At 40.6% G+C, this 22,195-nt stretch overlaps 1 protein-coding gene across 5 annotated transcripts in view; it reads right to left on the reverse strand.

Moving 5' to 3' along the window:
• Positions 1–22,195, reverse strand: part of TMEM50B (transmembrane protein 50B) — a 33,141-nt gene that overhangs the window by 3,157 nt on the left and 7,789 nt on the right. For 3 of the 5 annotated variants that reach the window (XM_058732500.1, XM_058732502.1, XM_058732503.1), the window contains exons 2-6: positions 11,391–11,530; positions 9,599–9,711; positions 8,251–8,318; positions 7,550–7,642; positions 3,437–3,494 (exon numbers count right to left, since the gene is read on the reverse strand). In XM_058732500.1, the coding sequence (XP_058588483.1) occupies positions 3,437–3,494; positions 7,550–7,642; positions 8,251–8,318; positions 9,599–9,711; positions 11,391–11,489 (431 nt within the window). In that variant the 5' untranslated portion in view covers positions 11,490–11,530. Of the gene's footprint in view, positions 1–3,436; positions 3,495–4,285; positions 4,441–7,549; positions 7,643–8,250; positions 8,319–9,598; positions 9,712–11,390; positions 11,531–20,275; positions 20,447–22,195 lie in introns of those variants that run through there. The other 2 variants (XM_058732501.1, XM_058732505.1) reach the window with 2 other exon arrangements.

Here is a 22,195-nt window from a genome sequence, read left to right on the forward strand (position 1 = left end):
GGGCAAAAGACACGAATAGACACTTCTCCAAGGAAGACATCCAGATTGCCAAGCAACACATGAAAAAACGCTCAACGTCACTCATCATCAGGGAAATACAAATCAAAACAACGATAAGATACCACCTCACACCTGTCAGAATGGCTAACATGAACAACTCAGGCAACAGATGTTGGCGAGGATGCGGAGAAAGAGGATCTCTTTTGCATTGTTGGTGGCAATGCAAGCTGGTGCAGCCACTCTAGGAAACAGTATGGAGGTTCCTCAAAAAACTAAAAATAGAACTACCCTACGACCCAGCAATTGCACCACTAGGCATTTATCCACGGGATACAGGTGTGCTGTTTCAAAGGGACATATGCACCCCCATGTTTATAGCAGCCCTATCGACAATAGCCAAAGTATGGAAAGAGCCCACATGTCCATCGAGGGATGAATGGATAAAGAAAATGTGGTATATATATATATACAACAGAGTATACTCAGCAATCAAAAAGAATGAAATCTTGCCATTTGCAACTCCGTGGATGGAACGGGAGGGTATTATGCTAAGTGAAACTAGTCAGTCAGAGAAAGACAAAAATCATAGGACTTCACTCATATGACGACTTTAAGAGACAAAACAGATGAACCTAAGGGAAGGGAAACAAAAAGAATATAAAAACAGGGAGGCAGACAAAACAGAAGAGACTCATAAATATGAAGAACAAACTGAGGGTTACCAGAGGGGTTGTGGGAGGGGGGATGGGCTAAATGGGTAAGGGGCACTAAGGAATCTACTCCTGAAATCACTGTTGCACTAGATGCTAACTAATTTGGATGAGAAAGAAAGAAAGAAAAGAAAAGAAAAGAAAAGAAAAGAAAAGAAAGAAAGAAAGAAAGAAAGAAAGAAAGAAAGAAAGAAAGAAAGAAAGAAAGAAAGAAAGACCCAGCACAGAGGAAGCACACGGCTGGCTGGTTACCTGCCAGGCTCTGAGCAGAACGCACAGTTGATGCAGTAGCCACAGCCCGCATGAGCACAGGCCTTTACACGGGCAAGGTTTCTGTTCACCCAAAACTGCCCTTTCATGTGCCACAAAGGGCTGAATCTGAATTTAAATTTGATCTCTAAACACTGCCTTGAGACGTCTCCATGAAAACTTAACTGTATCCCCAGAAGGTTGCCGGTCACGTGCCAAGAAACACAGCACAAGAGAGCAGAAACTGTCAAAACATCTTGCAAAATCATGAAGGTCCAGGCCACAGCGCGGTAAGAGAGCAGAGGACGGCGATCTCCCTAAACGGAGGAAATGGGGCTGAGAGTTCAGGGAGGCCAAAGAGGTCAAAGAGCTGGAGTTTGTGAGGCAGAGCACAGACAGCTGAAGAGACAGGGAGCTGGGGAGAGGCACAGGAGGCCCCCCTGGAGTCTTCTGCTGAGTACTGATCAGTAGACAAACGTGAGCAAACGACCCAAGAGAAGGGAAAGAACAACCCCAGAACTGTCACAGGGCTGGGAAGACGTTCCAATCTCCTAAGCAGAGTGGACAGCTTCACAATACATGGAGCATGAAATGTATCGCCTTAGTGAGGGGACAAATCAATCCTAGACTGGGGCTGCTCTCGTTCTGCCCACCAAAGCTTACAAAAGCAAGACTCCAAAGGGTCAAACTGTTTCCACGTGACCTAACTGCACCCAGGACAAAGCTCAAAAATATTTAAAGGGATGCCAAAATATCCAGCCCCCCACCAGCTGTATGCGAAGAAGCAAACAGGAGGAAAGAGACCCAAAATGAAGAGAAAGTAGAAATAATCAATAGGAACAGACTCAGAACTGACACAAGGAGATGACCATTGAAATAAGATATAAACAGGGGCGCCTGGGTGGCTCAGCTCAGTGGGTTGAGCGTCTGACTTCGGCTCAGGTCATGATCTCACGGTTCGTGAGTTCGAGCCCCACATCGGGCTCTGTGCTGACAGCTCAGAGCCTGGAGCCTGCTTTGGTTTCTGTGTCTCCCTCTGTCTCTGCCTCTCTCTCTCTGGAAAATAAACATTAAACAAATTTTAAAAAAAGAAATAGATCTAAACATACTTCGTATGTTAAAGGAGGTGAAGGAGAGCATGAGCATGTGAAGAAGAAATCCGGAAAATCAAGCTAATGGAGACGACAAACACATGTCTGAGACGAAAGATCCACTGAATGGATGGGAGGAGTAGACACTGCAGAAGAGATTAGTGAACTTCAAGATTAACAACAGAAAGTAACCCAAATGAAACACAGAAAGAAAACAAAAACCAAAACCCCTAAGCATTAGTGAGTGTGGGACGACTCGAGCAGCCCAACCTACACGTGCCTGGAATCCAAGGAGAATGGGATGGACAGAAAAAAATCTCTGAAGAAACCATGGCTGAATGCAAATTTGATGAACACGAAACCCACAGATCCAAGAAACTCAATGAACTCCAACAGAATAAATACGAAGAAAACTACATCACAGCACAGCATAATCAGATTCCTTAAAAACAGTGACAGAAAGTCCTTCAAGGACTTCAAGGCTCAGATCTTCATGATTTTGGCAGGTGGTGGTGGTGGTGGGGATAAATTTATAAATGATGCCTAAAATACCTATCTTACCTTAAGAGACATTTGTTCTGAAATGCACAGGATCTGAGCTTCATTTTAGGGTTTGTTTTTAGAAGAGTGCCCCTAAAAAATACTTTTAATATTGTTTTATTTTTATATTTACTTTTAGTTATTTTAAAAACTTAATTAAAAAAAATCCAATCTCCTGACCAGGTTTTGTATATGACATGCATGATATGTATTAATTCTGATTTCTTGCTGTTTTTCTAAGTTTATTTCTTTTGAGAGAGTGAGCGAGCACGCAAGCACGAGTGGGGAGGGGCAGAGAGAGGGAGAGAGAGAACTCCAGTGCAGAGCCTGACACAGGGCTCGATCTCAGGAACCATGAGATCATGACCTGAGCCAAAATCAGGAGTAAGATGCTTGACTGAGCCACCTAGGTGCCCCTGTTTTTCTTTTTCTAATAACGATTCTTGATACGTTTTTTTTTAACAGGCTGTGGAAGCAGTAGTCTGGGTTCAAATCCCGGCTCTGCAATTACTAGCTGGGTGTCCAGTAAGCTCTGAGCCTTATTTCCTCATCCATAAAACAGGAACACCACCTGGTCCATAAGTATTAAGTATTTAAGACACTTAAGTGGGAATTACAAAAGCAACATATATAAATCATCCATCTGAGCTCTCTGCTCATAGCAGGACCCCAATTAAATGGTTTTATGTAGGCCCTTAGACAACAGTGGAATTGTCACCTTTTAAAAGTTCTATACACTGTAATTGATTCAAGGGATTATATGTGTTCCATTCTGTATGTTGCTCTTAAAATGATGTGACATTTCTGTCAATGTTTTAGGTGTGATCAAGAAATTAGGCAACTTACCTAAAAAATATAAGTGCATTTTGAAAAAACACAGCTAGTCCTGGGTAAACATCCGTATCTGCACATTCAAAGTAAAACAGGTTAGGAGATTACAAAAGGCGAACGGCAGTAACAAAGCATCTGTGCCGTTCATAATGACGTACTCTGGATAGTATAAAATACAGCTCTCATTCATCAACTCTAAGAAACCTATAATGAAACTGAAGTAGGAGAATGCCAATCTCATTCTCCCAAAACAAAGGATTGTTCTCACTGTGGATAACGGACCGTGAACTTAATAGGTTTTCTCTTTCACCCAAAGTAACTGCCATGGTTTGAGCTTCACCACAAGTGCTGGGGAAGCAACAGCTCGTCCCTTTACTTTCCAAGGTCAATACCGTGCTCTCCCCTAGCTGCGGGTTTGCTTCCCACGGTCAGCTGTCGTCCAGAAGCAGATGGTCCTCCCTCTGACTTATCATCAGGTCAACAGTCGCCTAACACTAGGTCACAATGTCTATGTCACTCCCCTCCTTTCATCTTGTCACATAGACATTTTATCATCTCCCATTGTCACAAGAACAAGAAGGGGGACTAGTACAGGAGGTTTTCAGAGAGAAACTGCATTCACATAACCTGTTACAATATACTGTTGTAACTGTTCCATTTTATTATTAGTTACTGTGGTTAATCTCTTACTGTGTCTAATTTATAAATGTTATCACAGGTACTTAAATATAGGAAAATCATAGTATATTCAGGGTTCAGTCTTATCCACAGTTTCAGGGGGTCTTGGAACCTGACCCCTGTGGATAAGGTGGGAGACTATAGAAATACCAAATGCTAGAAAGATACACATTAAATCCTTGATGATCTTGTACACTTATTTTCTTTCATGAATGCAGGAGTTTTATTGTGCAAATATGACAGATACAAAATGCTATAAAAATATACAAGAAGATATGAAAACATTATAATTCATCATTCTGTTCTTTCACTGGATCTCCTCTGGAGGAAACAGCTACTATCTTCAAAGGAAGAGAAAAAAAATTGGAAATTACTTGAAGTTTCGTGGATTTTTAACTTTTATGAAACTGTAACTCTTGATTAAAAATATGGGAATTGATGGAAAAACCTTCAATTTTTAGCTTTCAATATCATAGCAAAAAACACAGCAGCATGGTCGAGAGCTCCAAGTCTGAGCCAGATCCCTGGATGTGAATCCTGACCCTACCAGCGACTAAATGTATGACCATGGGCAAACTAGTTACCTTTGATATGCCTTAATGTCCTCATCTGTAAAATGGGCATTTTAACAGCACCTACCCCACAGAGTGTGAGAAATGTGTGACCATGTATAGTGCTTAGAACAGTACCTGGCCCAGAAAGTGCTATATAAATGTTAGCAGCTATTATGATTAGTAATAGTTCAAGAAAAGCTGTATGGCAAAAGATCTGAAACATGGGTTAGAAATGCTCTCTGAAGTAAAAGCATATTCAGTTTATAAACCGAAAAGTACATATAATGCACACTGCCATAGAAATAGAAAGATAAGATCCATAACTGAGAAATTTCTCAATGTGCACTAGTTATCTTTTTAAAAATTTTTTTAAATGTTTATTTATTATTGAGAGAGAGAAACAGAGCATGAGAGGGAGAAGGACAGAGAGAGGGAGACACAGAATCTGAAGCAGGCTCCAAATTGTCAGCACAGTGCCCGACATGGGGCTCAAACTCACGAGCCGTGAGATCATGACCTGAGCCGAGGTTGGACACCCAACCGACTGAGCCACGCGTCAATGTGTACTAGTCCTTTAAAAATTAAGGCTGAATTGGGCCACTTGGGTGACAGTCAGTTAAAGCATCCGACTTCGGCTCAGGTCATGATCCCGTGGTTCGAGAGTTTGAGCCCCACGTCGGGTTCTGTGCTGACAGCTCGGAGCCTGGAGCCTGCTTCAGATTCTGTGTGTGTGCGTCTCTCTCTGCCCCTCCCCGGCTCATGATCTGTCTCTCTGTCTCAAAAATAATAAGTAGACATTAAAAAAATAATAAAATAAAAACTAAGATACAATCAACAAGGGCACAACCTTTACAAACTTAGTACTTCCCGAAACACCTTCCAGAAGTTATGATTTTTGCATATCTTCACAGCAGAAACTGTCAAGTTTCACCTGTTGCTTGAAGTAACTAAGTAGACTTTCCAAGGAAATCACTAATATCACTTAGAGTCAGGGATAAAGTGAACTTAAAACACACTTCCCTATATGATTCCATTTATATGACACAGGCAAATCTACAAATACAGAAAGTAGACGAGTGGTTGCAGGGCTGGTGGAGAAGGTAATGGGGAGTGACTGCTAATGGGTGAGGGGCTTCTTTTTGGAGTGATAAAAATGTTCTAAAATTGAATTATGTAATGAAAGCACAATTCTATACTAAAAACACTGAAACATATACTTTAAGTGGGTAAATTACTTGATATGCAAATTATACCTCAATAAAGCTGTTTTTAAAAAAGTGCTTTCCCCGTTCATGCTATGTCTCTCTCTGTCCCAAAAATAAATAAAAAACGTTGAAAAAAAAAAAATTAAAAAAAAAAAGGGGCGCCTGGGTGGCGCAGTCGGTTAAGCGTCCGACTTCAGCCAGGTCACGATCTCGCGGTCCGTGAGTTCGAGCCCCGCGTCAGGCTCTGGGCTGATGGCTCAGAGCCTGGAGCCTGTTTCCAATTCTGTGTCTCCCTCTCTCTCTGCCCCTCCCCCGTTCATGCTATGTCTCTCTCTGTCCCAAAAATAAATAAAAAACGTTGAAAAAAAAAAATTAAAAAAAAAAAGTGCTTTCCTTCACATGAGATTCAGACTAGAACTGCGTACTCCATTAGTATTTTTAATTAACTAAAATAACACCTTTTAGATATATTTCATGAGTGGTATTATTTAAACATCAGTTAACCACTATTCTCTTGTACTGACTTATTTTGTGCCAAGTGAAAGACAAAGATTTCCAAAGATCAAACTATGAGACTTAAGGGGTCCTATCAAGAGTATTAAAAGGTTGGCTGTGGGTAAGGACAAGGAGATGTGATAGTTCAACAGAGTAATAGATTCCAGAGGGACAGGGATCAGAAGATCAGAAGACACGTTAAGTGCTACGTGTTATCTGAAACAGATTCTCGTCTTTGGCGTGAGGGGACAGAGCCAGTGAAACAGGTTGTTCTGATGCTTCTAGAAACCCGTGCTGAAACTGGGTCCTGCCTTTCAACTCCACCCTAAAGGAAAGCTGTGGTGCCAGGAGTAGCCAGAAAACAGAACACCTGGGTGGAGCGAGCATGAATGTTTCTTCATGAAGACCACACACAGGTTTTCAGGCTCGCCCCTGAAACACTCCCTTGTACCTATGACTGAAACATTGCGGCTGATACTGGGGTTCACACCCCTTATCTGAAATACTTGAGACAAGGTATGTTTTGGAATTCAAATTTTTTCACATTTAAGAATGGTAACATGGGGCATAAATATCACACAGCCCCCGGCTCTGTTTGGACCAGTATCCACAATCAAATAGAACCACATTCCCGCAAGAAAACATCTGAATACTTATTCAATGGAATAAAACCATAAGGAGACCCTGTCAACTTAGGTCGGGTTTTGCTGCCAAGGTCATAAAAAGCCTTGACTTTCAGCACTCTGTGGATTTTAGAATTGTGCATAAGGGACTGCGGACCTGTACAGGTTTCGCACTTTACCCAACAACTTCTGTATCTTCACACAGTCATATCTTCAAGCTAAGTGAATAGTTACACTAAATTTTACTCCAGGAAGAGTTAACAGACTAAGCCAAACATAAAAGACATATCTGGGGGCGCCTGGGTGGCTCAGTCGGTTGAGCGTCCGACTTCGGCTCAGGTCATGATCTCACGGTTCGTGGTTTCGAGCCCCGCATCAGGCTCGGGGCTGACTGCTTGCTCAGAGCCTGGAGCCTGCTTTGGATTCTGTGTCTCCTTGTCTCTCTGCCCCTTCCCGACTCACGCTTTGTCTCACTCTGTCTCTCAACAATAAATAAATGTAAAAAAAAAAAATAAAAAAAATAAAAAAGACCTATCTGAATCTCTATGAAATAAAGGAGGAAGAAATACTTACTTTGGGTAACATATGCACCAAAAAGAATCCACATGGAAGCAATAAGTGACCCAAACATCAACATGAAACCAATGAACAGCCAAACACGAGCACCTGTATGAAGAACAGGCTTTATGATTTCGCTCATTTCTGCAGCTCCGTCCTAAGAATGCGTAACACTGGAAATACTGTTAACCTAACGTATATTGTGCACATCAAAGGCAGTCACATATATGCATACACCTGCTGTAACAATTAACTGAATGACGATTTTAAAAACAAACAAAATACTGAAAGGGGTTAAGCCACACCCGGAAAGAGAAAAAAGGAACATTACCTTTCTACTGGCTAGAGAAACTAACAGCCTGGCAAACTAAACTAGGTGAACTTCTATGTAATTATATGACTAAATTGATTAACTGATTAATTAAACCCCCAAGCCATCATTAGCTTTTCAGGAAGAGTAACCTGGAATCCAAGAGCCATTGATTTTAAATAATAACGTTTTATTCGTGTGAACATTTATTCAGTAAACATGACTAAAATAGTACTTCTGGCAGTAACTTTAACTTTGTTAAGGATTTAAATAACACAAGCTTTTTTTCAAAGCGAATTAAAAACCTTCTGTATAATCATAACTAGTCCTATATAAAGAGACTAATCTTTTCTGCTAATAAATCCCTCTTCTGCCAACATACATTGACGACTCGAAGGGCCTTTACCTGTTCTTCCTAAACAGCCGCTTTCATAGCTGTCACCTCTCACCTGAGCATTGGACACAGCATTTATCCTGGAACAACACAAAATCACCTAATAAGCTCTCATGCTGCTAGTAGATTCACAGATATTTACATTCATTTAGAAGAGAAACATTTCCTACTTAAAGTCACTACCTGAATAACTGAACACATCTTTTAACTTCATGAATATCCTAGCGGAGAGAAATGTTACATGCCTCGTGTTTACCTAAACTACACCCAGAAGACAGACTTAATTTTTTGAGATTACTATCATTTGTCTCCAGAGATTACGAAAGAGGGGCCAATTTTCTGATTTCTTTGACTATTTTAATTTATACATGAATGACTCAGTGTGAATTATAGTTTAAGGTTCTCATTATAATCAAGAGTTGAGTTTCTGTGCTAAAAGTCAAGTGATGTTCTCTGAACCATTTCTCAAACTCAGACATTTGGTCTATCTGTAATTAGTAGGCCCACTTTATTCAGCTTCTCTTGACATTTTTGTTAGAGTAAGGTGTGTTTATAGTAGAAATGTAGCCTTTTCTTAGCATCTTTACCGGATGTAAGTATTTCCATCTTCAGCAATTTAAATTTTATAACTCCTCACAGTATAAGGAAATTATATAATCTTAACATAGTTTTTAAAATTAATAAAAGACAGCCACGGAAAGTTTCCAAACTCTTTCATGAAGTGAGATTTAACAGATAAACCCACAAATGATTTAATAAAAAAGAAAAGCCATAGAGCAGTCTCATTGGAGGCCAATCCTGCCCTTCCCCCACCTACTGGCCAACACAGGTAAGCAACACATTAAAAAAAAATTATACTCCATGTTAAAAGTTGCACGTGTTACAATATTCAAGAATGATCCACTATGAAAAAATCTAGAAATGTAACATTTTTTATTACATCTAAGATGCCACTCATCTTTTAAGATGCATGATTATTTTTTTTCACCACCAAGAAAAAAAAGATGATCAACTGTAATTATAAGATACCACTGACTATAAGAAGCACCCGGATATTCAGATACTCAAATATAAAAAATATTCTTGGTACTGATAAGTACTAATTGACCAGTTTAACAACATTATAAGGAGAAAAATCACGCTATAACCTTTATGGGTGCCAAAATGATAGTGATTAAATCCAACACTCATTCTCGACAAAAAAATCTTAATACAATGGGGAAAAAATATATATCTTTATGTTAAAGATGGATTCGTCGCCATCGATTAAATTAAAAGGTTATCCCAGATAGCAGTAAACTATAAAGAAAAAATGTTTTTAGGAAACTGATCTTGAATTGAGAATTACCTTCATACTTACATGAAGAAAGCCAATGTGGAAAACACGCCACATGTGTGAAAGGCGTGGTTCAACTGCTCTGGCTTCGGGTACACCACAGCAGCGTCAATCATTATCCACCAACCTGTAAAAAACTTGCAAAAGAGTCCAAGGCATTAGACTAACGCTAATCCTTTGGCTTGGCATGATACTTGCTCTTTAACATTCCTGTATTTCTACAGACCATACAATATTTCTAGATTGAGCTCTGGATGTTGAAGTAGAAAAAATAAGAATCACTTGTTTACTTACTCTTGGTAGCATATGAGGTGAAGTTACCTAATCAAATCTGTGTAAGATTCTGAAGTTCTCTCAGTGCAAGATAAAGCAAAAAATTGTTACATGGGACGAATTATCCGCTTCTTTCATCCCCCATAATTCTGTGCACGGAAGCTCTCTTAACTAACCTCTAGCTAACCAGATCCTGATTACCTGACATGTCTCATTCTCTCTAGAAAACATTCCTTTTTAATATGCCCGCACTCTTTTGCTTCCACAAATGAGCTGTGTGCTTACCAAGGGTCAGTTATCATGTCTCCAGAACTATTTAAGCCTCTATCGTTTTAACCAATCATGTAATCTCATTAAATACTGTGTAACTGACTGAACAGGAAGGAGTAGGTCAAACGTGATGTTTCTATGTAAGCTACGCTGAAAAGACTTAGAGAAGTTGCTAAAGAATTCCACAGACAAATTACTTGCAGCGAACACGACCATAAAGTGCAAGAAAAGACTTAGAAGCATCACAGTTATCTTTACTTCCTGCTCTGGGTTATTATTTTTTTTTTCTATTGGACTTCAGGTGTAGAACCGTATACTGGAAGAGATAAATTTTTAAAAATGTAGTCGATACTGAAATTTGCTTCAGAAATTCGGCGAGGGCAGGGCGTGATTGATGGAATGCTGAAGCAAGACCGGTGGGGATAGTCTTTGAAGCTGGATGGTTAAGTATGTGGGTTGAGCAGGGCTTTTACTATTCTCCCTATTCTTGTTTACCGTACATGTTCGATGTTTTTTATAATAAAAAGTTGAGGGGCACCTGGGTGGCTCAGTCGGTTAAGCGTCTGACTTTGGCTCAGGTCACGATCTCATGGTTCGTGGGTTCTAGCCCCGCGTCGGGCTCTGTGCTGACAGCTCGGAGCCTGGAGCCTGCTTTGGATTCTGTGTCCCCCTCTCTCTCTCTGCCCTTCCCCTGCTCATGCTCGCTCTCTCTCTCTCTCTCAAAAATAAATAAACCTTAAAAAAAATTTTTTTTAAGTTGAGAAAGAAAAACTGTTGGAAGAAAATTGGGCAAGAGTTTCTTCCACAAATTTCTTCCTCTCACTCTCCGTCGGTGCTGCAGCTGGGGACAAGGAGCTGGTGCCCCCTCCCTAGAGCACTGCAGGGCTTCTGGCTCAGCCCCAGGTCCTTACTGCTGTCTACACATCCTGAACCTCAGTGAGTCACGACACTATTTGGTTATCAAATTCTCCGAGCGTGACGAGCTTAAAGGACATACACATCTTGTATCATTAACTTAAAAATGCTACTGCCTACAATAATTGTATTATCGCTTGAAGAAAAGGCACCAAGTTTAACAAATTTATAAAATCAAATGAACCCAGGGCCTACCATGTTTTGTTCAATAATATCTAGAACTCGAATTAATTATTGATACAAAATAATAGTGAAATAAATAGTTCTGAAAGGGTATTCAGGGCCCAAAGGAAGCGACATTAATTTTCAGGGCAAAAAAATGAAGCAGAAACGTCACCAACCACGCTTTTTCACTTACCAGTACGCCCGCCACCACAGAAGCCACGGCATTTCTTCTCTCACTCCAGTCAATACATTCACATTCTGGCCAACGGAAGTTATCTAGGAAGCCTGCCATGTTCACCCCGTAAGCATGGATTTTTCATTAAACTCTGTATTCTACAAATAAAAAGACAAAAAAAAAAAAAAAATCAATCGAAGAAAATGTTTTTACGTAGTGAAATATCTTTTCCTTTCTTAAAGCTTTGAACACAAATTTGCTTTCTGTCCAAACCTACGGTTACAAAAAAAAAATTAAATACTTCAATGAATACCTATGGTCATGTACGGAGGACTGTGTTGGGACACAAGGGGGAGCCTACTATTTACGAAATGAGTCTGATGGTTTTGAAACACATCTGCCAAGTTCTCTGACGCTTCCACTTCACTGAGAAGTGAATCTGTGTCCCTCCCCTTGAGTTTGGGCCACCAATAAAAACGGGTGGACCAACAGAGTAGAGGAAGTGATACTGGGTCGCTTCTGCCATACAGCTTCTAGGAGTAGATAATAAAAGGCAGTGAGTGCAGTTTGTAGCTCATTTTCTAGAACACTAACACCAGAGTTCTGAGTTGCCATGTAAAGGGTCCAAGGTCACGATGCTGTGAGGAGAGCGTGTATAGGGATTCAGGCCCACAGTTCCCAGACACCAGCTGGCATCGACTGCCAGGTGTGTGAGCAGCCACTTCTGGGTGACTCACGTTCCGGCTACTGCATTACTCCCAGACTTTACGCTTTACGAAGGAAGCCCCAGGTATACGGTGCAGACACACCATCCTGGCTCTGCCCTTTGCCAATTCCTGACCCACAGAAACCATAAGCAGAATAAAATGGCTACTTTAAACTACTAAGTTTTGGAGTTGTCAAGAATGCAGCAATCGATAACTGGAAGGAGACAAATCATGTGCATAAAGAACTATAAGGGTACATACGACATGTTGTGAGAATTTTCAAGAAGAGTACGTTTAGATGAGGTGATCCAGGAACACCTTAAATTCCAAAAAGACAGGGGGAAAAACCCACAACTATTTGAAAGTACTGAAGAGTGCTGAAAAGCGGGCAGAAACTGGAGGCAATTTAACCCAGGAAAGAAAACACGGTAAGATCCACTTTTATGCAGCTTCTCCCCCTGAAGAACCCCTAGTCCCCCCACTCCCACCCCAGTGATCTCTGTGGTACGTCATGGCTAAAACCTGAGCAAAAATGCCACAGTCTTTTTGGCTTGAGGTATCAGAGGACGGAGTTTAGGATTATTAGAGCAGCTGGGAACTGAAAGAGGAAATCTTAGAAAGGGGCGAGTCACAGGAAGAAGCCCCAAACACTTTAATATAAACTTTCTTTAAATACCTGGCTAATCCCCAAACAGCACATGCATGAAGGAAACTCCAAGAAACTCAGCAGAAAAAAATAGCTGTAAGGCTAAAAGAACTAAACAGAGGGGCGCCTGGGTGGCTCAGTCGGTTAAGCGGCCGACTTCGGCTCAGGTCATGATCTCGAGGTCCGTGAGTTCAAGCCCCACGTCGGGCTCTGTGCTGACAGCTCAGAGCCTGGAGCCTGTTTCAGATTCTGTGTCGCCCTGTCTCTGACCCTCCCTTGTTCATGCTCTGTCTCTCCCTGTCTGAAAAATAAATAAAACGTTAAAAAAAAAAAAAAAAAAGAACTAAACAGAGAGTTTCCATGCTCCCCCGCTGCATGGTATTTTAGAGTTTGAGTTCCACCAAATTAGAGATTAGTAAACACTTTGGGATTACTCTCTAAGTGTAAAACCAAGTGTCTGCAATTTCAGGGTGATCAGCCAGTATTTTAACTGCCCAACAGAACAAAAAGTGACACTCCAGATGAAGATAACTGAATTGAGAGGGTCTATAATGTATCATCCACCATGTCCAATATGTAGTTAAAAAAAAAAATTACTAGACAGTCACACAAGCCAGGAAAAATGTGATCTGTTTTCAAGAAGGAAAAAAAAAAGCAATGAATAGAAATAGACCCCAAAATGACTCAAGTATTGAAATTAGCAGACAAGGACTTTTTTTTTTTTTTTTTTAATGTTTTACTTTATTTATTTTGAGAGGAGGGGAAGGGTGGAGGGAGATGGAAAAGCGTCTTAATTAGGCTCCATGCTTAGCGCGGAGCCCAACGTGGGGCTCAGTCTCACAACTGTGAGATCAGGACCTGAGCTGAAAACAGGAGTCGGATGCTTAAGCGACTGGGCCACCCAGGCACCCCATCAGACAAAGACTTTAAAGCTGCCAATATAAACACATTCAAAGACTTAAAGGAGCATGGTGTAAATAACTAAACTGATGGAGATCTCAGTGGAGAAAGAGATACTTTTTAATGTAAACTCTAGAACTGAACATTTTAATAGTTGAAAATTTAAATTCACTAAATGGGCTTAATAGATTAGAGACAGGGAAAAAAAAAGGTGGTAAACTTGAAGAAAGATCAAAAGAAATTATCCAACCTAAAGAACATGGATTTTTTTTTTTTTTTTCTAAACTGAGGGGAAAACAATGAACAGAGCCTCAACGAACTGAGGAACACTAGTAGTGGACCCAATATATGTTTAATGGGGTCCCAGAAAAAGATAGAATGAGGAAGACAAGAATATTTGAAGAAATAATGGCTGAGAACTTCCCAAATTTGGTGAAAAATATTAACTTATAAATCCAGAAAGCTCAGCAAACTCCAAGGAGTTTAAACACGGAAAACATCACGATCAAACTGCTGAAAATCAGAAATAAAAAGAAATACTTGGGGGCGCGTGGGTGACTGAGTCGGTTTCTTTATTTCAGCTCAGGTGATGATCTCACTGTTGTGAGATCAAGTCCTGTGTTGGGCTCCACGCTCAGTGTGGAGCTTGCTTAAGAGTCTCTCTCCTTCTTTCTCTGCTCCATCCCTACTCATGTGCACCCACGCCCATCCCTACTCATGTGCACCCACGCTCGCTCGCTCTCTCTCCCTCTCTCTCAAAATAAATAAACTTGAAAAAAAATAGCCAAGCCAAGAAGTAGCAATCCAACATGCATCAGCTGACGGATACGCACATAAAATGTGGCAGTATCATATACTGGATACAAATTCAGCAATAAGAAGGAATGAAGCACTGATATGTGCTACAACATGAAGGAACCTCAAAAACATTATGTAAGTAAAAGACATAAGACCACATATTGTATAATTCCATGTCTATGAAATGTCCAGATGAAGCAAATTTATAGACAGGAAGTAAATTTGTGGTTGCCTAGTGACAGTGGGGGGAGTGGAATAGGGAGTCATTGCTAATGGGCACAAGGTTCTAAAATTAGACAAAAGGGGGTAGGGGAAGGGAAGAGAGAGGCAGACCAAGAAACAGACTCTTCTGGTAGTTACCGAAGGGGAGGCTGGTAGGGGGAGGGGGGAAATGGGTGATGGGGATTAAGGAGGGCACCTGTGATGAGAACTGGGTGTTGTATGGAAGTCTTGAATCACTAAATTATACACTTGAAATTAGCATTACACTGTATGTCAACTAACTGGAACTTAAATAAAAACTTAAGGAAATAAAACTATGGTGATGACTACACAACCCTGTAAATATACTAAAAATAACTGAATTGTACACTTAAACTAGCAGAATGTTATCATATGTATATTTCAATAAAGCTTTTTTATAAAAATGAGGATAAAATAAAAATATTTTCAGGTAAACAAAAACATAATTCATCACCAGATCTGCACTAAAAATAATGCTAAAGGAAATTCTTCAGGCTGAAGGGAAATGACATCGGATGAATCTCAGATCCACAGGGAGCAATGAAGAATACCAGAAATGATCTATATGTAGGTAAATACAAAAGACTATCTTTTCTTCTTTGACCTAAAAGATAACTATGTGAAGCAAAAATTATAACATTGTATATATAGCATTTCATAAAGATGAACTTGTATCTAAACAGTATGTTGGTTATATTTTCAAATAATATGCTTAAATATGGATTCAGGTGAAATACCTCTAAAATTAAAGTAATAGATCCAGTTATTCTGAAAAATAAGTACAAGTAATATATTATAGGAGGTCCAAACACTGGAAACACAAGCTGGGAAGCAATATTTGCAAAACAAATATCTGGCAAGGAACTTGTATCTATAATACAGAAGGAATTAAACACCAGAAATAAAAAGATAAAATATAGGCAATAAAAAGTACGCAAAAGACTTGAATAAACTTGAAATGGGAAAAAAGACTTAAAATTAATGAATTAATGCAAATTAATGAAATAACATCTCACATCCACCAGGATAGCTAAAATTTAAACGGCTGGCAATACTAAATGTTGGTAAGGCTGTAGAGCAACTGGAGATCCCATACATTTCTGGTGAAGGTTTCTTATCAAGTTAAAAATAAACCTCCCTAGGGGCACCCGGGTGGCTCAGTTGGTTAAGCGTCCGACTTCAACTCAGGTCATATTCTCACAGTTTGTGAGTTCGAGCTCTGCATCAGGCTCTGTGCCGACAGCTCAGAGCCTGGAGCCTGCTTCCGATTCTGTGTCTCCCTCTCTCTCTGCCCCTCCCCGCTCATGCTCTGTCTCTCTCTGTCTTAAAAATTAAAAAAAAAAAAAGACAAAAAAACAAAAAACAAAAACATTAAAAAAAAAAACCAAAACCTCCCTATAACCCAGCAATTCCGTTCCCAAGTATTGGCCAAGGGAAGTAAAAACACATTATCCACACATAAGAAAGACTTATAGAAGGAGGTTTTTAACGGTTTTATTCATAATAGCCCCAAACTGAAACAGCCTAAATGTTCATCAACAAAAGGATGGATAAACAAGGTATGAGCAATCCATACAATGGAATACTGTTCCGCAATGAAAAAGAATGAACATACAACCAACAGAAAAAAAAAACAAGCAAACCCTCAAAGACACGATTTAAGTGAAAGTCAGCAGACATAAAATAGTGTATACTGTATGGTTCCATTTAAATGCAGCTTAAGAAGAGGCAAAATTAATCACTAGTCCAAGAAATCAGAACAGTGCTTGCCTATAGGGGGTAAGGACTGACTGCAAGGGAGCTTTCTGGGAGTGATAGAAATGTTCTATATTGGGGCGCCTGGGTGGCGCAGTCGGTTAAGCGTCCGACTTCAGCCAGGTCACGATCTCGCGGTCCGTGAGTTCGAGCCCCGCGTCAGGCTCTGGGCTGATGGCTCGGAGCCTGGAGCCTGTTTCCAATTCTGTGTCTCCCTCTCTCTCTGCCCCTCCCCCGTTCATGCTCTGTCTCTGTCTGTCCCAAAAATAAATAAAAAACATTAAAAAAAAAAAAATTTAAAAAAAAAAAAAAAAAAGAAATGTTCTATATCTTTTTTTTTTTTTTAACGTTTATTCATTTTTGAGAGACAGAGTGCGAGCTGGGATGGGGCAGAAAGAGAGGGAGACACAGACTCCAAAGCAGGCTCCAGGCTCAGCACAGAGCCTGATGTGGGGCTCAAACTCACGACTCGCGAGATCATGACCTGAGCCAAAGTCGGACCCTTAACCGACTGAGCCACCTAGGTGCCCCAGAAATGTACTAGATCGTAGTTGGGATTGTGGTTATACAGGTACATACATTTATCAAAAGTCATTGAAGTATACACTTTAAGATGTGTGTATTTTACAGTATGTAAATTTTACCCACAAAATGTTTTCAGAAGTTTATCATTCAGATACACTTTAGCTACACTGAAGTCTTGCATTTTATCGCTATTAATGCAAATATGGTAACGAATTGTTATCAAACATTAAACGTTAACTGGTTAATAGGGAAGGTCATCATGAATTTAAGACAATGTCTGAAATTAAAACAAGTCTTATTCCCTACTATCAAATTCATTTCCCATATATTAATCTAATTATAAATAGTTCTATAAGCAGAAAATATATAGCTATTTGCGTACAATGGTTTCTGAACTGTCATGATCTCCTCCCATCTGGGGCTTAAATTGGAGGGTCAGGACAAGAGGAACATGGAACAAAGTAATACAAATAATTACTATGGAGGAAATGCGCAGGATCCTAATAGAGAATAAAGGGGAGACTTATTTTGGAAAGGGTCATCAGGGAAAGTCTCTATGAAGAGGTAATCCTTGCTAAGATCTTAAAACATATGAAAATTTAAAAGCTGAGTAAAGTTACTTAGATTAAGGAGAAACAAAAGGGATAGAGCAGGGAGAGGGAAAATTATATACAAAAGTCCCTACGTCTCTGTGGGGCCAGCAAGGAAGAATTAGCTGGTACCAAAGAGAATCAGGACACAGTAAAGTTAGTGGGGCAAGGTGGCTTGGAATAAGTTTGAAGAGTGACAGGTAAGGGCCAGATCACACTGCAAATTAACGGTCTCCCTGGATTTGGGTTTCACTGAGTCATAACAGGAAACCAAAAGAAGGACTTTGAGGAGAAAAGGAGCTGAGGCACCAAGAGCCCAGTCACTCTGGGAAACGTGTAGGAAAGTGAGGGGAAAGGACTAGTATATTAAGAATGAACACTCTCAAATGGGAAGAGAGTCTCTCTCTCTCAAAAATAAATAAACATTAACAAGTTATTATAATTAGGGGTGCCTGGGTGGCTCAGTTGGTTAGGCATCCAACTTTGGCTCATGTCATGATCTCGTGGTTCGTGGGTTCGAGCTGTGCTGACAGCTCAGAGCCTGGAGCCTGCTTCGGATTCTGTGTCTGCCTCTCTCTCTGCCCTTCCCCCGCTCGTACTCTGTCTCTCTTTCTCAAAAATAAATAAAACATTAAAAAGTTATTATAATTAACACAATGAAGTGCTGATTCTTCTTGCCTGCTGAGAAACCTCTTATACAATGTATTATGTCTGTAACTGTTTTTAATACACTTAAGACTTTTGAGGTCAAGGAAATTATTGGTATGTTCTCCCACAAAACTGACCCCAGTACCAAGTAAACAAAAAGAAAAGATCTGGGGCGCCTGAGTGGCTCAGTCTGTTAAGCATCTCACTCTTTGGGAGTTCAAGCCCCAGCGTCAGGCTAGCACAAAGCCCGTGTGGAATTCTCTCTCCCTCTTTCTCTGCCCCTTCCCTGCTCACACTCACTCTCCGTCTCTCTCTCAAAAATAAATAAAACAACAACAACAACAACAACAACAACAAAAACAAGATTAGTGAACTGAACTAATGGATTACTGGTCTGACCCATAAGTCTTGCAATACATTAGACAGCAATTATTCCTAATACTAAGAGTGGTAAGTCTTTATAAAAGGAAATACAAGTCCTTGTCAGAGGGCATTTTAAGTGATTCAACTGTCAAAATTTCATTTCCAAAAACTCAGCTTAGGAAACCCAAGGACGCTTGCAGAAGGAGGAGGAGAACACAACTAGACACTTCAACATACAGACATGGTCTGAGAAATTTCCATATGCATCAAAGTCCCAAATAACATCTAATTCAGAAATTTTTCCACTAACCAAATTTTTCCACTACCACCTCTTTGTTTTTCCATTTCTCCGTTAGCATTAGGTACTGAATGTATAAAAATGATTAAGGCAATCGATACGGAAAACAGTCTAGTTAGGAACAGTGTCAGAACAAACAACTGCATTACAATAGGTCCTGCAATAGACATACACTATGAGCTATCATGCAGAAGTGCCATAAGAGAAATATGAAACAAAGTATTACAGGACAGCACTTGCCAGGAAGAGCTGAGGAAAGTTCGACAGATAGAGAGCAAACTTAACTGGGTTTTGAAGCATGAATAAAAGTTTGGCAGATGAAAAAGAAGGAATAAAATGTGCAAAATTATGAGCTTGTAAACAGGGAAATGACAAGATCATCTCTGTGATTTAGAAAGATAATGCTGGCAGCAACAGTGTGGACGAGAGAGACTGAAGAGAAATGTGAAAAGAAGGTGGCCCTCACTCTAGACAGGGAGAGAAGAAGGATGCATACCGAAGCCATACTGGTGGAGGCTAAAGAAGGGTTTTTATTTGAGGACTACTAAAGTGGCATCATCAATAGGCAAGGAGAAGCTAAGATTGTGGCTGGGGGCCCCACGGATGGTGAGACACCATTAGCCAAAGCACGAAAGGGAGAAAGGGAGAGAGGAATCTGAGCACAATGTATTTGATAGGACTAAAGGACATTCAGGTGGAGATCACATAGACAGATGTACAGAAACTGAAAGAGTGGTTTAAGACAGATGTACGGATTAGAGGCTCACAGTAATTAAGTGGCAACTGAAGTCACGGGGCAGTTAAGGAATCTCAAGGAGAAGATGTGGAGGAGGACTGAGGACCGATTCAACGTTCATCTCTGACTCATGTCCTTTTTTTCCCGAACTACTGTGTGCACGCACTACAGCAGACCTACGTATACAATGGCATTTAATCGGCACAAAACTCCTCCAGAGCATGTACTGAATATTTACAGAACACCTCCTACAAGCAAGGCACGGTGGGGAAAATAAAGATGAATAAAACTTAGCCCTCATCATCAGGGGATTTACAAACCAGCAGAGAAACCAATTAACATTTTGTTAAATTAAATTATAATTTGTATCATTAAAAAATCTATTGCCAAAAAATCAGGAGATTAACAAAATACACATGTCATTCAAGGTGCTAATTAAGTCTACACAGCCAGAGCAAAACAAGCTGAGTCGAATGAAACAAACATGAAGTGTGTGTCTTCCCCACCCTGATCAGGACTACTGGCTGTTAGTTACAGGATGTGTATAGGTGCAATGCTCTTTACAGACCACTCCATTCCAGGCTCAGAAGAACCCTATTCATGGATTATTCTCTTCAATCCTCACAAACACTCTAAGGCAGTTGTGATTATTACCTCACACTAGTGAGAAGGTTTAGAGAATTGGTTAACTTGCCCGAGGTCACGCAGCTAGCCAGGAGGCAAGCCAGGATCTCCACTGAAGTTTAGATCTGGCCCCCAAATCTGCTTACAAGACCATCATGCTGAACTGCTGCGCATCATCAGAGACTTTCACAGTATTTCTGTCATTTCAGATTTCATAAAGAGAAAGTTATTGTTCCGCTGCCTGTAGTGAAGAAAGCAAGAACAAGACAGAAGAGAAATGGACGCAATTTAGAGGAACAATGTGATCATCTGGAAACAGAAGAAAGCGGTCCAATGAGGTCTGCAATGATGATGGTGATTGCTCCTGATTCCAACCTTGCCAAAGGAGTCTAAAGAATAGCTTTTCTTGGGGCGCCTGGGTGGCGCAGTCGGTTAAGCGACCGACTTCAGCCAGGTCACGATCTCGCGGTCCGTGAGTTCGAGCCCCGCGTCAGGCTCTGGGCTGATGGCTCGGAGCCTGGAGCCTGCTTCCGATTCTGTGTCTCCCTCTCTCTCTGCCCCTCCCCTGTTCATGCTCTGTCTCTCTCTGTCCCAAAAATAAATAAAAAACGTTGAAAAAAAAAAAAAAGAATAGCTTTTCTTCTTGGGTTGCTATAAACCTGGTTTCTAGGCACTCACAGTGTGAATATTTTATAGGCCTTAAAATCCAAGAGCATGAATTATTCAGAGATCTAAGCACTTCTGGAAAAGACATTTTACATACTTTACATCAGGGAAGGCTTCTTTGCCTTCTGACTTGTAAATCACATGTAACAAGAATAAAATTTAGCCAGCACCACCAATTTTGGTAAAAGACTTAAATCTAAAATCAAAGTAAAGGATGGGGAGCATTGACTTCTAAAGAGACTTTAATTTCATAACTATATAATAATCTCCCCCAGTAATATCCTTGTTAACTTTTAATTATTCAAAATGTGAGTTATTTGGTGAATCCTCCCCTCCAGTACTTCTCAATGCCGTTGATTCACAGCCTGGCTGTCTCAAAATCACCTCAAAATCAACAGGTCAGGACCCAAATTCATGATCTCCTCCTCCAAACCTGATCCCCTTCCAGGATTCCCTGCAATGAATGAATGGACCATCCATCCAGTTTTACAAGCCAGAAACCCAGGGGTCATCCCTGCTGCTTCTTTCTTCCCTCTGACATCCAATCCACCACCCGACTAAGCCTCCTTACTTCAGTCCGTCTCCAGCACCGCATGACCCAAGTACTCCCCCCTCACCTGTTCCACTACGGTGGCCTCCCAACTCACCTAGCCACATCCACTCCTGCCCCCATCAATATGTCCTCCATACTGCAGCTGCAAGGACTGTTTTTAAAAAGGCACAACTCTCGTATTTCCCTCCTGCTGAAGACTTTTAATTTCCCTCCAGTGTATTGTAAGATAAAGACAAAACTCTATAGTACAGCCCAGGCCTTACTGGCCCCAGCTTCCTCTCACACTTCTCCTGACTCTTTCCAGGCATCCTGGCTTCTCTTTTGGTATCCCATACTTGCTAAATCACCCCACCGAAAACCCACACACCCTCTGTCTGATACCTCTCCGTTCCCAGCTCACCTAGTTAACTCCTACTCACACCACAGACGTCAGCTTAGTTAGCACTTTTTCGCTCAAATATCAGCTTTCACTTCCTCGTTCAATGTTTATTTACAGTGCCTACTACATACCAGGAACCGGACAGTTAATATACATCAAAGAACAAATAAAAAGCACTAGCTATGTGGAGCCTAGTATGTGAGTGGAAAAAAATAAACATCATTTTTTTAAGTGTATTTATTTATTTTGAGAGTGAGAAAGAGTGTGAGCAGGGGAGGGGAGGGGAAGAGAGAGAGAGAGAGAGAGAGAGAGAGAGAGAGAGAGAATCCCAAGCACGCTCTATGCTCTCAATGCAAAACCCCACACGGACTCAGTCTCACAGATCGTGAGAT

Source organism: Neofelis nebulosa, chromosome 5 (assembly GCF_028018385.1).
Source record: "Neofelis nebulosa isolate mNeoNeb1 chromosome 5, mNeoNeb1.pri, whole genome shotgun sequence".
Taxonomy (NCBI): Eukaryota; Metazoa; Chordata; class Mammalia; order Carnivora; family Felidae; genus Neofelis; species Neofelis nebulosa.